The following is a 16,123-nucleotide window of genomic DNA, read 5'->3' as shown; positions in this document are numbered from 1 at the left end:
AATATCTCAACCAGGCAGAATCTGACAATGTCAGTATTACTATTTAGATTTGGAATTGAGGCACCAGGGATTTGGCCTAAAGCCTAACTGTCTTTGTTATGCGCATGAACACATTCATGCATGCACTCCCACAAAGATATGCAGCTTCCAAATAATTCACATTATTCAGAGAAGAAAGAAAGCCACATGTGTGGCCCTGGGGAATCACATGGGCTTAAAAGAAAAGTCAGGCAGGATAAGCTGCTTTGACAGAAAACATCTGGTAAGCACAGACCTCAGTCTTGCAGTGCTAGCTAAGCCATGTGCAGCGTCTCTGCAGCGCTTCAAACAAACACCAGCAGCACCAAATTAGGTCCATTTAGCAGCAGGGAAAACACCCACCTTTTGATCTCTTCACAAATATTGTGTTGTGAGGCAACTAAAAATGGATAAACCTTACCTGGAGGCCTCAAATGCTTATGCAGCACCTACATAATTTCTTTCCTTTAAAAAAAGCCACAGTTTAACTGCTATTCTTTGCCTCAGGAGCAAAAAGAAATAGGAATCTTGAGCCAGTACAACCATATCCCCTGATCAAAGTATTAATTAATATGATGGAAGTGATGGCTGTTTCGCAGTTAGATCACTTGCTAGCGGAAGTGACTGTGGTTGCACTCCTAAGCACACGTATTTGGGGGTAAGCCCACTGAATGCAGTGGGACCTACTGAGCAAACATGTGTAGGATTAGGCTATATATAAACTGTCTCCATAGTTAGCCAGTTTTTCTCTTAATTTAAGTGAGAATAAGATACTTTCCCATTCTGCATGCTGAGGAGTTCTGTGTCATTCTAAAAGCTTGCACCCCCCCCATCCCAACTTAATGTTCACTAACAGTGTAATCCTATGCACATCTACTCAGAAATAAGTCACAGTGTTTTCAATTAGCTTATTCCCAGGTAAGTGGGAATAGGTCTGCAACCTTAGTAAATGATTCTTTGCCACCTTAGATATTTTAGTTATAATTAGATATCTCTATAATTAAATTAACTTATATGCAGAGTACATCATGAGAAATGCCGGGTTGGATGAATCAGAGGTCGGAATTAAGATTGATGGGAGAATTATCAACAACCTCCGATATGCAGACAATACCACCCTAATGGCAGAAAGCGAAGAGGATCTAAAGAGCCTCTTGTTGAGGGTGAAAGAGGAGAGTGCAAAAGCTGGTTTGAAACTCAACATTAAAAAAACTAAGATCATGGCATTCGGCCCTATCACTTCCTGGCATATAGAAGGGGAAGAAATGGAAGCAGTGACAGATTTTACTTTCTTGGGCTCCAAGATCACCGCAGATGGTGTCTGTAGCCATGAAATTAAAAGACGCTTGCTCCTTGGGAGGAAAGCTATGGCAAACCTAGACAGCATAGTAAGAAGCAGAGACATCACCTTGCTGACAAAGGTCCGTCTAATCAAAGCTATGGTTTTCCCAGTAGTAATGTATGGCTGTGAGAGCTGGACTATAAGGAAGGCTGAGCGCCGAAGAATTGATGCTTTCGAACTGTGGTGCTGGAGAAGACTCTTACGAGTCCCCTGGACTGCAAGGAGGTCAAATCAGTCCATGCTAAAGGAAATCAACCCTGAGTGCTCATTGGAAGGACAGATACTGAAGCTGAAGCTCCAATATTTTGGCCACCTAATGCGAAGAGAAAACTCTCTGGAAAAGACCCTGATGCTGGGAAAGACTGAAGGCAAAAGGAGAAGGGGGCGGCAGAGGATGAGATGGCTAGTTAGCATCACCGATGCAATGAATATGAACTTGAGCACGCTCTGGGAGAGAGCGCAGGACAGGAAGGCCTGGCGTGCTATGGTCCATGGGGTCACGAAGAGTCAGACACGACTGAACGACTGAACAACAACAACAATAATTAGATATCTCTTGCAAAATAGAAATGCCTCCAATTGATTAATCGTAATTTGTTTGATGCTCTCATTAATTTTGTCATCATCTTCTGTATCCTGAGTTGGTTGGTCAGAGTAACTGGGCTGGACTGCATCCCTCAGCATTAGCTTTTCAGATGCCATATGAATGTGTGGAGGGAAGAGAATAGAGAATGTGCACGTGTTTATTATAAGGTCTGAAAGAACCCCAATATACAGAAAGTACGCACAGAGAGCTCCCTCCACAAGGACACTGAAAAAGCAGGATTCCCAGTGGCATGGAGAGAGCCCTTTGCATCTAGAACTGTACGTGTGAGGCTTCTTTCAGGTCGTATAATGAATGCAGGCTGGGTTGTATGATCCTGTAGATACAACATATGTAGATTTTGAATTACTAAGGGCACAACCCTATGCATGTTTAGTCAGAAAGTTCTCCTACAACTCCCTGCATTCCTCAGCCAGCTAAGCTGGGATTGTAGGGCTTTTTCTGACTAAACATGCAAAGGGTTGTGCCCTAAGATCCAACAGCTCCTTCATATTAGGAGGTTCCTCTACACATTTGTTCTGTAGTAAGACTGATTGAGAGGGAAGGTTAGATCCAAAAGACCGTGAGTGGGGGGGGGGGGACAGCTGGAAGTGCTGTTACACAAACACACAAGTACTTGTGCAGTGCTCTAAGATGTAGGTTCTGGAATAGTTGTCATGCCTGCACAAACAGAAGAACTTCTTTGGCTTTCATTTCTCATACATTTGAGCACAAGGTGTTAAACAACCTTCTGTGCGTAGAATACACCTTCCACATGTAGAAGGACATCTTTGGATTTAACACAGTAACTTTATAAAGTTTATACAGTTATTTGTGACAGGAAAGTTTCACCACATGGTAACTTCTGAGGAAATTAAAAGATAGCTGTGTGTGAGAGAGAGTGAGAGTGTGTGATCATATGTAGAGGACCTGTTACTTTTCTGTGTATAAATAGGTCATATAAAGCCATCCTGAGAATGGCCACTTGACTATATCATCAAAGTCATGGCAGTTATAGCACAAGGGAGAGTAAAGTATGATTTCTGTGGCTGCTCTTTCAAAAGAAAGGGCTTCTCCATACAGAACTTTTATCCTGCTATTGAGACTGGTTACTCACAGAAGTTTGTGGGTCCTTAGATGATGTCATCAACCTCCAGGGCATCTCCTGCACTAAATGACCTTTATTCCCTTTTTTTAAAAAAAAGATTGGAGATAATGAGCTATCAAATTACAGTGGTTGAGTTCCACTTGAGTTTCCTCCGTGAAAAGAGGAAAAGCCGGAATAAGAGGTGCTAGACCACAGGGCCATCTAGTGGCTATATAATGAAACATATCTAAGACTCAGATAAGGCAGAAAATGGGGGGAAGGAAGAGCATGTAAAGGGAGTCTGTCATGAGCCTGCATTTAAAATGGAAGCAGAAAGCCCCATTTTAAATGTGGGCTTTTAGGCTGGGGTAGGGATGCTCGAAATCTCTCCCCTCTAATCTCTTAAGATGTCCGTAGCCACGCAACTTCTAAAACAAATGCAAGATAACTTTTGGTTGGGCTGCTTTTCAACAGCTGTGCATATCGGGGGATTCAGCTCACTGTATTTTGTCTGCATTTTAATTTTTTCATGCTCTAAAACCAAAACATCAGAATGGGATGGAATAAAAATCGAAATCAACTATATCATCGCCATCATCATCATCGAAGTTGCACTGGAATATTGAATCTGTTGTCCTGAAGCCCTGAATGTGATGTTCCTCCTCAACTAGTCAAAACGATTTCACTTTCTCTTCTCAGTGGAAGGGCCGACTGTGGTAGGGTACCACCACAAGTGCTTTGAGCACTTCAGCCATCTGTGGCTTGCAGACTGATCCTCAGAGATGGAAGAGCAGCTCTTCCTCAAACTGATATAAAATGAAAGCCAAAGCAGTCATTCTCAGTTCACCTCCCACATTATACAGGCTCGTGTAATGATTAAAGTCAGCTAGGGATTATACAGAACCTCATTAATGATTACAGAACAGCAGCTGTGGATAACTTGAGAGAAAGTTATGCAGCTTATGCTGCGAAGGCTCTGGCTAGATCCCTCTTTCACTTTTAACAGAAGGCTGAGCGCCGAAGAATTGATGCTTTCGAACTGTGGTGCTGGAGAAGACTCTTACGAGTCCCCTGGACTGCAAGGAGGTCAAATCAGTCCATCCTAAAGGAAATCAACCCTGAGTGCTCATTGGAAGGACAGATACTGAAGCTGAAGCTCAAATATGTTGGCCACCTAATGCGAAGAGAAAACTCCCTGGAAAAGACCCTGATGCTGGGAAAGATTGAAGGCAAAAGGAGAAGGGGACAGCAGAGGATGAGATGGCTAGGTAGCATCACCGATGCAATGAATATGAACTTGAGCAAACTCCGGAGGACATGAAGTCCTGGCGTGCTATGGTCCATGGGGGCAGCTGTGCAACAACAAGGAGGACAGTCACATCACATAGATCAAGGGAATTGGGGGGGGCAGCATTTTCAAAAGCTCTGAAGTTACACAGGAAAGGCTGGTAAAGCAATTGAGGCTGTAACTCAAGCAGTGGCTCCTGTGGGTCCTGAATGTGATAAAGCAGAGACGGCTGAGGTGAAGTCACACGGCAGCACACGTTTTTAAAAAAATGGGTCCTCACAAACAAATGGAATATGCAGATCAGTCTCTCTGATCTGTATATATGTTATCATCTGTCTAGAAGTGACCAAAAATAAGCCAATGTGTATAAACTGTACTGACTTGCATGCTCAATATTACATGCACGGGAGCACAGAATGCAATGGAAGGTGGGTTTCCTTACCACACGGAGAAAACAACCCTCATGACGCTTAGAAACTAAGTGACGTGGTTAGGTAAAGTGGCAGTTGGCAAGATGATCAAATAGGCAGTGCCACCCAAGCTAACTCCCTTGTTAGATCAGTTAGAGCATTGCTCTTGTTCATGTGTTCTCTGCCCCTTCAGCATTTGTGAGCAACCAACACAAGACTGCACTCACAGTTTTTTCCTCAACTCCCTGCTTTTTGTACCACCCAGCCTGACGAAGAGTTCTGGAGAACTCGAAAGCTTGCATGTTTTGGTGGGATTTTGGTGGGTTCTAATAAAGGTGTTGCCCAACTGTGGATTTTGGATTAATCTCTCTCTCTGTCCTGCCATTTTTAAGTTAATCACCTCTAGTTACAAACGCGTAATGACATATATATATGCCAAGTCATGTTACCGGTTCCTCATGAGTAACTTATAGCTGACTGGGTTGGGCAAGCACAGAGGTAGCCACTGTGGTTTGTATTTTTCATCGTAAGATCCTACATGCTTATTAAGATGAATTCGGGGGGGGGGGGTGTTCCCCACAAGTTTGGTGACACAGAAATCATGATCTGGCTTTTGTGCATCTTCAAGATGATGTCTCAGACACTGGCATGATGCATTTTCACAAAGCAGTGATTTTGTGCTCCTGGTCCCTTCCCCTACCCTCTCTAAACTTTGTTTTTAAACTCTGTAATGGTGCTAATGCGGACCTTTGTAAGAGAGGGCCCATTTGTAAAAAAAGAAAAACAAGGTTCCATAGACTCATCCAAATTAAACACATGAGGTCTATTAGGCCAATTTAAAATGGCTGTTTCCCATGTACCCATAATCATATTAAGAAGTTCAAATAAAGCCACATTACTGAGGGAAGAGGATGTGCTCATCATGTCATATGCAAAAGTATTATTATTATTATTATTATTATTATTATTATTATTATTATTATATCCCGCCTTTTTCCCAATACTGGGACTCAAGGTGGCTTTACAACATTAAAACTTGTACAGTTAAAGTACCAGAAAGTATAGGTTGTATTTATGCAGTACAAAACTACATGTTATTTTAATATCAGGTGCGTGCTGATGTGCAACCCACTCATTGCAGGAGGATGATTTGGCAGCTCTAAAACATAATGACAGAGGCACTTGCCAGGAGTGTTGGGAAAGGTATTTCAGGGCTCTAAAGCACGCTGGAGAGGGCCGGTGTTTGGCACTGTCAGTACACGCAATATGATCCACCTTGCCAGCTATCCATCAGCCCCGTTGTTCCCTGGCTTGCAGAGGAGGCCAACTGCGCCAGGCCCTAAGAGACGGAGGCAGTGCTCCAAAGACACCATCCTTTGATAGGAATTCAGCTCAGCTCTCAGACCTAAGGCTAGTTGGCTGAGTTCTCCTGTTGAAAAGGCTTCAGTTCATTATTTTAAAGAGAAGCTTAGGAAGCTATTGGTGAACTATAGGAAGGTGCATGCATCAGGGCGTCTAAGGCTGCTCCTAGATGGAGGGAGGGGTCCTTGTGCTAACTGCCAGAAGCCACTGTGTAGCTATTCTATCTTTTCTGCCTTAACTGTGGGCATTATTCATTTATTTATTTATTCAGTTTATAACCCGCCTATATACAAATACTCTAGGTGGTGTAAAAAGTTAAAAACAATTTAACAAAAAATCCAACGATAAAAACAACACAGCATAAAAAGAGCATATAACAGTCAACAAAAACTAACAAGAATTCTAAAAAGAGAAGGCCTGCTGGAATAATAGTGTCTTGAATTCCCGCTTAAAAACCTTCAAAGTGGTCAGCAGACACATTTCAACGGGCAGGACATTCTACAACTGAGGGGCAGCAAAGGAAAAGGTCCTCTTGCATGTGGCCGCTAATCACTTCTACATGAGGCTTTTAACCCTCTACTTTACCATGGTTTCTCCTTCGGGATTCTTTGTGGGATTAAGATCGGAACCTTTACCCCTTTTTTCCGGGGTTTTTCTTTCCCTGCCTTTCTATATGTTCCATTACATAACCACTAGGTGGCACTGTAGTACACTGGCGTTTCATTCTGCCATTTCAGGATAATACCATACTTTCCTCAAGCAAAAAAAAAAAAAGCTGCAGAAATGGTTGCAAAGGATGGGGGAGGCCCTGGAGGATGGTGACACTGTGTAAAGTACCCGCAAACTACCATGAGTGAAGAATTACAAGTGCACAATTAACGTCGTCTGTAGAAAGGCTCAGATTTTCTGTGGTACAAAAAAAGATGGAAGAAGCGGTAGGAAAACATGGGAGCGTTCCAAGTGGACAATCTGATCTTGGAAGCTAAGCAGGGTCAGCCCTGGTTAGTACTTGGATGGGAGACTGCCTGGGAATTAGGCTTCCTGCATTGAGCAGGGGGTTGGACTCGATGGTCTTGTAGGCCCTTCCAACCTTATGATTCTATGATGCTGTCTGGATCCTCCATAAAATTCCATGAACGATGCATGGTGATGGCTCCCTAAAAGCCTCATCTGGAAGTAGCTTTCCTCATCTGGAAGCTCTCTTCATGTATCACTCAAACACAGGAATAAGCATAGATAGAAACACACTAATGAACTGGCATTTTGTTGAGAAAAATTGAGGTCAACTAGCAAATATCTTTTAGAGGGAAGCTGAAAAGATATTAGATTCTAATAATTACAATAACTGATACAATATACCAGATGGCAGTATCAAGTGTATTTAGATTAAAATTATAGGGTTGATCCAAACTTAGTCATAGTTAGATTTAGACCCATTGACTAACTTAAGTCCCACTGATTTCAAAGGGGCTACTCACTTTAAGTATGGTCTGGATCCAGCCTACAGTATGTATAACTGGTCTTATAAACTCTTAAGCACATGATTCTGTTGCTACATACACACACACACACACACACACACATGGGGTGGGGAGAAAGTGAGTGTTGAACTCTTTGGAAAACTTCCCCCACCCCACCCCACCCCACCCCAATTCAGTCATATCATGCATGCTTCTGAAGTCCATCTGCACATTGTTTCATTTGAAATTTTAATGCACTCATACAGGACGATGGAGATCTCTGTACAGCCCACGTTGTTCCTGAAATATCTGCACAGCTGAATTTCTACTTTCAGAATGGGAGTAGCCCAACAGAGAATGTGCTTCCTGTTCTAGGGAACACTTCTCATGCTACCAGTTATGTGCTTTAGGACCAGACCAGTTGACAGTTGTCTGCTGCATAAACAAGCCCCAAGAAAGGAATCAAGGTACCTGATCACTCAGATTGTACTGAAAGTCCTTCCCAGTTATATTTGTACTTATGGTATGCCTTTGCTTGGCTGAGACATCAGACCTGCCGCTACGCAATTGTTATTTTTAATTGAAAAATGGTAAGATGAAAACAGATTACAGTAAAAATGTAACTCACAGACACACAAATCTCTGTCCAATATGATAATGCTAACACTGCCTGTTCTAATAATTTACAAAGGTTGTCCATTTTTCACATAATGAGACTTGAGGGTGAATTCCGTTTCTCCTTCAACCATAATCCATTATCATATCTATCTCTGCAATCTGTTATTTTAATAAAGCCATTGTGTGATACATGGTGCAAAAAACTGTTTCCAATGCTTGGCAAATTCAATCTTTGCTATTATCAACAAATTCAATATCAGCCATCTAAGATGGGGGGTGATGTTGTTTGTCTAAATTAGTTAACAGCACCATACAGAATCCCTGAGTATATCACAATTCCAGTGATTGGGAATATCACATCCAATAATACACAGATACATAATCTGAAAGGATAACATATGGAAATCAGTGTACCACAATAGTATGCTTAGGTTGGAGAAAGGATTTCCCTGCTTCAATGTACCACGCTGTAAAAAAAATATGTAAACAAAAAAAATCTAATGAATCTGGCAAAGGAAATCTAATCTCTGGTTCGAAATATAAAATTTGCTATGGTATGTCCTTTCCTGCCTCCCCTGTTTACCTATTAAATAACTGCAATTTCCAATAGTTGACATGAGGTTATTTTTTTTAAGGGGAAGATCCAAGCAATATCACTTCCAGGACTGCATAACTGTGGAATTATTTGAGTGCTTTCAGATGACAGAAAAGACCTAGGAAACTAACCATGCCTCCCTAAAGACAGCTCAGTGCCCCCAAAACAATAGCCCAACTATGCAGAGGCACGGGGAGCACAACATACAAGCAAAAAACATTTTTTGCTCTCTTGCTGCAACAGACTAACACAGCTATACGCCCTCCCCTTTTCCAGAATCAATATATTATTCCAGATTAACAACTCCAGGTATGGAATATTCTTTCTTATTGAAGGCTCACTTAGAAGAATGGTTTAGCTATGGTATGCTTAGCAGTGCAGTTTAGCATTTTACACTGTTCAGTTTTTCTTTTTCTTTGGTAAGTTGCAAACTGCCAAACCTTACAAATAGGGTTGTCTCAGATGGATCTAAAGCTGGAAAGAAACAAGGTGTTGTTGTTGTTCAGTCATTCAGTCGTGTCCGACTCTTCGTGACCCCATGGACCATAGCACGCCAGGCCTTCCTGTCCTGCGCTCTCTCCCGCAGTGTGCTCAAGTTCATATTCATTGCATCGGTGATGCTATCAAGCCATCTCATCCTCTGCCGTCCCCTTCTCCTTTTGCCTTCAGTCTTTCCCAGCATCAGGGTCTTTTCCAGAGAGTTTTCTCTTCACATTAGGTGGCCAAAATATTTCAGCTTCAGCTTCAGTATCTGTCCTTCCAATGAGCACTCAGGGTTGCTTTCCGTTAGGATGGACTGATTTGACCTCCTTGCAGTCCAGGGGACTCGTAAGAGTCTTCTCCAGCACCACAGTTCGAAAGCATCAGTTCTTCGGCGCTCAGCCTCCCTTATAGTCCAGCTCTCACAGCCATACATTACTACTGGGAAAACCATAGCTTTGATTAGACGGACCTTTGTTGGCAAGGTGATGTCTCTGCTTCTTACTATGCTGTCTAGGTTTGCCATAGCTTTCCTAAGGTGAGACCCAACCAAAATCACAGGCAGAATAGAAATCATTGCCCATCATTCATCACTAGCTGGTATTCCTGTTTAAGACCTACTTTTAGTTTCAAAGACTAAGGGAGCAATCCTGTGGCCCCTGGACCATCCAATGTGTCATACGGCAGCTTCCTCTCCCGGTCAGCACCCTGCTGCTAGACAGCCAAAAATGGCTGTCTAGCGAAAAATAGCAAGGCAGGAGAGGCGCGGAGGGAAGATTCCCCCCCCTCCCCGTGCCAATCCTGCCTTGCTTTGGATAGGCGGTTGCCTCCTAGTTTGGAGGTGGCCGCCTATCTTGATAGGACTGTGCCCTAAGAATACTTCGCATAATTAAACTACAAGGAGCTTTGAAGAATTTATACATTTGGTTCAGCTGGAAACATGATTGCCCTTCATGAGCAGTGTGCTCATAAATGCAGCTCAGTTGCTCCCACTACAACTGGGAGCAGCTAAGCAAACCATTAAAAAATGAAGCACAGGTTCGTTTACCTACTTCACACATCATGTTGATTGGGTTGTGCATCGGAGCCCTCCAGAACCCTGGCTTATCACGTAGGAGCAGTGGGCTCACACTTGTTTCTCCCACAATAAGCTAGAGAAATAAACCACCAATAAACCATGAGTTATTTCTCTGGCTTGTCAGGAGAGAGACAAGCCAGAGGTCCGGGTTCAGACATCATGTTAACCAAACCACAGATCAAAGTTCCAGGGTTTGTTAAGTTACTCTTGCTTGCAGCAGGAGCAGTCAGGCAGCATATATGAGCATGCTGCTTGTACACGAAAATGTGAGAATCAGGCCAACGAAACTGTATTTCATTTTTCAATTGGTGAAGGGCAAAAAATATGGAGACAACAAAAGGGTTATTTAAATTGTTTAATTATCTAACTTAGGGGCCAGTCCCAAATCTTGGGCACCACTGGATATGTTTGGGTAAATATACAATGAGCCCAAACCCAAGTGTCAGAACAGGTGTGGGCTTGTGAACGGGCATTTCTAGGAGACTAGTGGAGCTCACTGCAGCTTGACCTAGGACAATTCAAAAACATCTCACTACCAGTTACACAGCATTCACATCTGCCAAAAGACATCGGACATTTTTAGATTTGGGGCAAGTATGTCCAGATGTAATTACACTTACAGATAAGCCCCTAGGATGTGTACTTTCATGTGACGTGAAAGTTTTAGATTTAATCATTGTAATGCCACTTGGAATTTTGCATTTCGTTTGTGTTTATACCTGCAGTTTATAGCTAAATATTCCTTTCAGTTACATTTTAATTCACTTCAGCCTTGCCATTATCTATTTCATAAGCAAGGTTAAAGTTACAATCCCTGAAAAACCAGGGAGTTAACAGTGAGGTAGAATTCCACCCCCTGAATAACAGTTTGGATTACCAATTAACAAAGGCAACTTACGTGGAATCATAGAGTTGGAATGGACCTTGGAGATCATCTAGTCCAACTCCTGCTCACTGCTGGCTCTGCAATGCAGGCTGTAGCTACAGATGACACATGGCTATGTAGTCTTTGCTTAAATACATCCAACAAAAGAGAATCCACCGCCTCTCAAGGTCGCCTGTTCCACTGCTTAATACTTCTCATTATTAGGATGTTTCTCTTAATGTTTAGCCAAAATCTGCTCCCCTGCAATTTCCACCAGTCCTGCTGTCTGTAGCAACAGAGAACTCTACTCCATCTTCTGCATGATGGTCTTTCAGATACTTGAAGACCATAACATGTCTCCCTTTAATCTTCTTTTCTCCAGGCTAAACATACTCAGCTCTTTCAACCATTCCGTGTAGGACTTGGTTTCCAGCCCCTTCACCATTCTGGTTGCTCTTCTCTGGACATGCTCCAATTTAGCAATGTCCTTCTTAAAGCGTGGCACCCAGAACTGGACACAATACATCACAGTACAGAAAGCACATCATTTTTTAAAGAAATGAATATAACTCTCAGTTGTACATAGTAATGTGTGATGATTGCACAGGTGGGTTTTTAGCTATGTGCACATACATTATGAAGGTGTCATCACCAAAGCTTCTCAGCATATCTATCCCACATGCCCACAGAAGGAAAATGTGTGCAATTATCATTTCTGATAATCTACATGTGGTTTACACATTAATAGACAGATAGAGGTGCCCTTTTATGTGGGAATGTTTTAACATGTGAAGCAGCAATTACCTCCCAAGAACTACATGCTCATGTCTGAGTTTGCATGCACGCATGCATAAATAAGAAAGGAGGGCAGCACCAAAATTACCCCCCGCAAAGAAAAACCCAGAAGGAGGTGAACCTCAAACTGGTGCCAAGAGAGAATGTATTAATGTAATTCAATTGTCCAAGCCCAATACATTTCAACTAGTGTCTTCATCAGGGGCAACCATAGTGAGGTCTTACGTATCAAAAACGACCTTCTAAAGTATTTTAGTTGTCACAACATTTATTTCAAGTGGCCAACATTCCACCAGCTAAAGAAATTAGAGCGCTCAAACCAATGCCAATTTGAGCCCATGAATATCAGTAGGGCTCAAGGAGAATCTTTTTCCATGGACATATTTAACAGTTCCAAGCTTTGCTACTTCCAAGGGTACTGATTTGAAACATGGCTACTTGGGGGAAAAAATAAAATAAATTGGAGCCGGGGGTGGTGGTCAAAATGTTCTTACTGAATGCTGAGAAAAGTGTCCATCAAATGACTTTCCGGTGCACTTATTAAGGCTGCAATCCTAAACACAAGTACTAGAGAGAAAATCGCATTGAACACAGTGGGACTTACTTCTAGGTAAACATGCAGAAGATTGGGCTGTGTGTCAGTTTTGCTATAGTCATCTGAACATTCTCAAAGAACTGAATAGCTGTGAGAAAAAGAACATTGTTCTCAGAAGCACATCAAAGAACTGAATAGCTGTGAGAGAGAAAAAAAACATTGTTCTCAGAAGCACATTGACATAACTCACTCCTACCCACAACTAGGGAATGTGACAGTCCTGAAAGAAAATTAACCTTTGACTCCGCTAAGGGTGCTCCTAGACACAGCACTACCAGCGCTACCACTCAGAAGGCAGCTATTCTGTCTTTTCTTCCTTAACAGATTTTCTGCTGTAAGAAAAACGATGGAAGAAGTGGTGGGGAGACATGGGAGGGATACAAATGGAAGATGATGATGTTTGGAATCCCCCTCAGAATTGCAGAGATGAGGCAGGGTGATAGCACGATAAAAGCCTCCCCTGGAAGCACCCTATGTGTTATCATGGTGGTTTATACTGGTTGTCCTCTTTACAACATGCAAGTCCCTAGATCTGTTTCTGATGCATCACACTGAAGCACCAGTTCCTATTCTTGCATGATCTGCTTGGGGAATGTTTGCATGCAATGGGTGCTTCCAGAATAGGGTGGGCAAATCTGACCGTTTTGCTTTCTCCCACATTCAGTTTTTTAAAAATCTCAAGTTCTTTCTCCCTTGAAGATGAAGAACTTTGCAAATTTCGGTTAATTCTTACCAAAATTTACCGAAACAAAACACTCATCCATCTGCACCAGCCAAATTCAATAGATACAGCTATTTGTGGCATGGAGAGGTCCATGTCATATCTGTCTGCCATGCAGATGTTAAAGATGAAGAGCCTGACAGAAAAATGAACTGGCAACCCTAATTCAGCACTAACATGGTTAAATATTCAAGGATTCAAAGACAGACTTTTAAGAGCTAAGCGCTCCAAACTCTGGGCCTTGAGGGATGAATCTGTCAGTTTCAATTTCTCCCATATTCAATTTTTGTTTAAATCTCAAGTTCTCTTTGTCCCGAATATGGAAAACTTAGCAAATTTCTTATCAAAGCATGACTAAAAACAGAATGTTCACGCATCCCTATTCCAAACGCACTACTGATCCAAGAGCTACCAATTGCTACCAGCAATTCCATATTTCCCTCCTTAACTCATTTGTTTGTGTTCAGAAAAAAGATAGAAGCAGTGGAAAAGAAGAGATGGATGGGTTCCGAGTGAAAGGTGTCTTCATTTGGAACAGACATACAGACGTAATATTCTGTGGAGGCAGGATGATGGCATGGTAACAGCCTCATCTGGAAGCATCCTAATAGTGACAGTTTTTGCTTTGCTAACAGATTCTTTTCCGCACAAAGGTACTGTGCCGCTTAAATTGAACTTGACATAGAAAAGCCCCAAGCAGTAATTATTTGTGAATTATGCTGGACTCTGTGCCGTTTCTTTGCTGTCACAGTATAACTGACTCATTGAGCAAGAGAAATGACTCCACTTCCAGGACCTTTGCTCTCAGAGCAACCACAGGTTACACAGTGCCAAACCAGGACACATAACCATGCTATCTATGGCATTTTCTTTCCCCTGAACATGAATGGCCTGATAAAGAGGCCAAGTGTTGCTCAAACAATTGCAGATGTCTCTCCTATCTTTTAATTCTGTATCATGGTGCAGTTAAAAGAGCGGGGGGGGGGGAGATTTGGAGTCAGTGTAAGTGACGTTGCCATGAGCTTTGTAACCTAACCGTGCAAATTGATGTGAGGAGGAGAACATTCGATGCAGTGTGGCCAGTCACTCCCTTTTACAAACACCACTATGGATTTGTGCTGAGATGCCCCAGCTCTTACCTGTGCAGTGCTCCCATGACTTTCCTCCTCTGGCCAGGGACTGGTCGATTCCCAAGTGCAGAAGCACAGCCCAAACCAGGAGCAGAGCAGACATCGGGGAACCTTGTCACCAGGTCCATGCAGAGGAACCCTCCCGGTCATCATCTAACCTCCTCATCCTAAACCTCTCCTCAAGGCTTTCTTCAGAGGCTTTACCAAAACATCCTGCAGGGGCTGAGGGCACAGTCAGTGACCCCAGTGCTCCGCAGCTTCTGCTCCTCTTAGAAGTAATAAGTGCCTGGGCTGGTGGCCACAGTCTGATCTCTTTGCCTCTCCCCCTGAGATATTCCTCCCAATGTCACCTCTAAAACCACCAGTCCTGGCTTAGCCTGTGGTTATGATTAGTAGGCTGCTAAAGGTCAGAGGCATTTTCCCAAATGGAGAAGCACAAACATCATCTACAGAGGAAGCTCCAGAATGTGCCTTCTCCTCAGCTGGCTGGTGTCTAGTTGCTGAAATGCTCCATGCTGAAGAAGCGGAGACCTCCCACCACCAGCCACAAAAGTCAGCGAGAGCAGGAGGCTGCGTTTGCAGACATTTAAAGGGAAACTAGCTTGAAAAAGAGGAGGAGGAGTTCTACTGCCTTGGGGAGCCTTTCATCTTTTGCCCAACCCTCTTGAGGTTGAGTTTTCATGTTTAAGCAAAGGAATTTCCCCTCGCCAGCACAGCCTGTGCTCAGAGGAGATGCCAGACAATAAGGAAGAGGAGCTCAGCGCTGTGTGCACCTGAATTCATCATCTACTGTGATGCTGCAAGCCTGGATTAAGATATAGCCATGTGCGTGTATGTGCCTTTGCTTTCCAGCTATATAATTATCTTCCCCCCTGCCCGACCCCTCCTCCCTGTTTTGCAAAAAAGAATTTTAAAATAACTAGACACCACTTCACAGCAGCAACATTATTGCATTTGCAGGAAATAGCTGCCTGTCTAAACCCCAACAAAATGCCATTTGGAATCTATGCACAGAAAACAAAGGAGATGGATGCCAGTTTAAATCAGAGGTATACACTTGGAGGTTGGGCATGTTCTGAACTTCCCTGAGATGAGGAGCTGGTTGTAGGAGTGGAGCAACTCCAGCAGGTCGTCTGGGGTAATGGCCTCGTGAGAAAGAGCTAGAAAACATATGGCTATAGAGGCTCATTAAAACGAAAATCTTCGAATTAGGCACAGAAATGCAAAGTCTCTTTATAATAGCAAGCACCATTCGATTACTGTCACCACAAAAACGTGACTGCTGTTCTGTGACAATGGAGTTAGCATATGAGGCCTGTTTCCCTGCTAGACATGTTCCCAAATGAAAAGCGGATGTCCAGGAAAGGAAGCCAAGTGTCATTTGGTACACAGGGCTCGCAGCTGAAGACCGTGGACCTCATTCTGTGTTTTGTCTCTAGACTGATTACATACCTTTATGGGCTAATCTCATGGTAAACCCTGACAAGGTCAATCTGTTCTTCCAAAGCTTGTCTGGGCTACCTCCTGATTAGTTACTAAGGTCAAAGGCTAGACCCCTCACACTATTCTGGAAACAAATGACTCCATTAATCTCTAGAGTAGGCCACTTTCATCAGACCAATGATTGAAAGGCTTTGTGCCACAAAAAGCAGAACTTTTATAAGGAAATGGTCTGACCATGACAAGCATGATGGAA

At 42.9% G+C, this 16,123-nt stretch overlaps 1 protein-coding gene across 1 annotated transcript in view; it reads right to left on the bottom strand.

Annotated features, from left to right (window-relative positions):
- Positions 1-14,530, bottom strand: part of TSPEAR (thrombospondin type laminin G domain and EAR repeats) — a 78,552-nt gene extending 64,022 nt beyond the window's left edge. Inside the window, exon 1 of the mRNA XM_084846889.1 lies at positions 14,437-14,530. Coding sequence (XP_084703015.1) covers positions 14,437-14,530 — 94 coding nt within the window. The remainder of the gene's footprint in view (positions 1-14,436) is intronic.
- Positions 14,531-16,123: the final 1,593 nt, after the last annotated feature.

Source organism: Heloderma suspectum, chromosome 3, assembly GCF_057233095.1.
Source record: "Heloderma suspectum isolate Gila_16-S chromosome 3, 16-S_ref, whole genome shotgun sequence".
In the NCBI taxonomy this organism is placed as follows: domain Eukaryota; kingdom Metazoa; phylum Chordata; class Lepidosauria; order Squamata; family Helodermatidae; genus Heloderma; species Heloderma suspectum.
The sequence above is the reverse complement of the archived record's forward strand: the minus strand, read 5'-3'. Positions and strand labels throughout refer to the sequence as shown.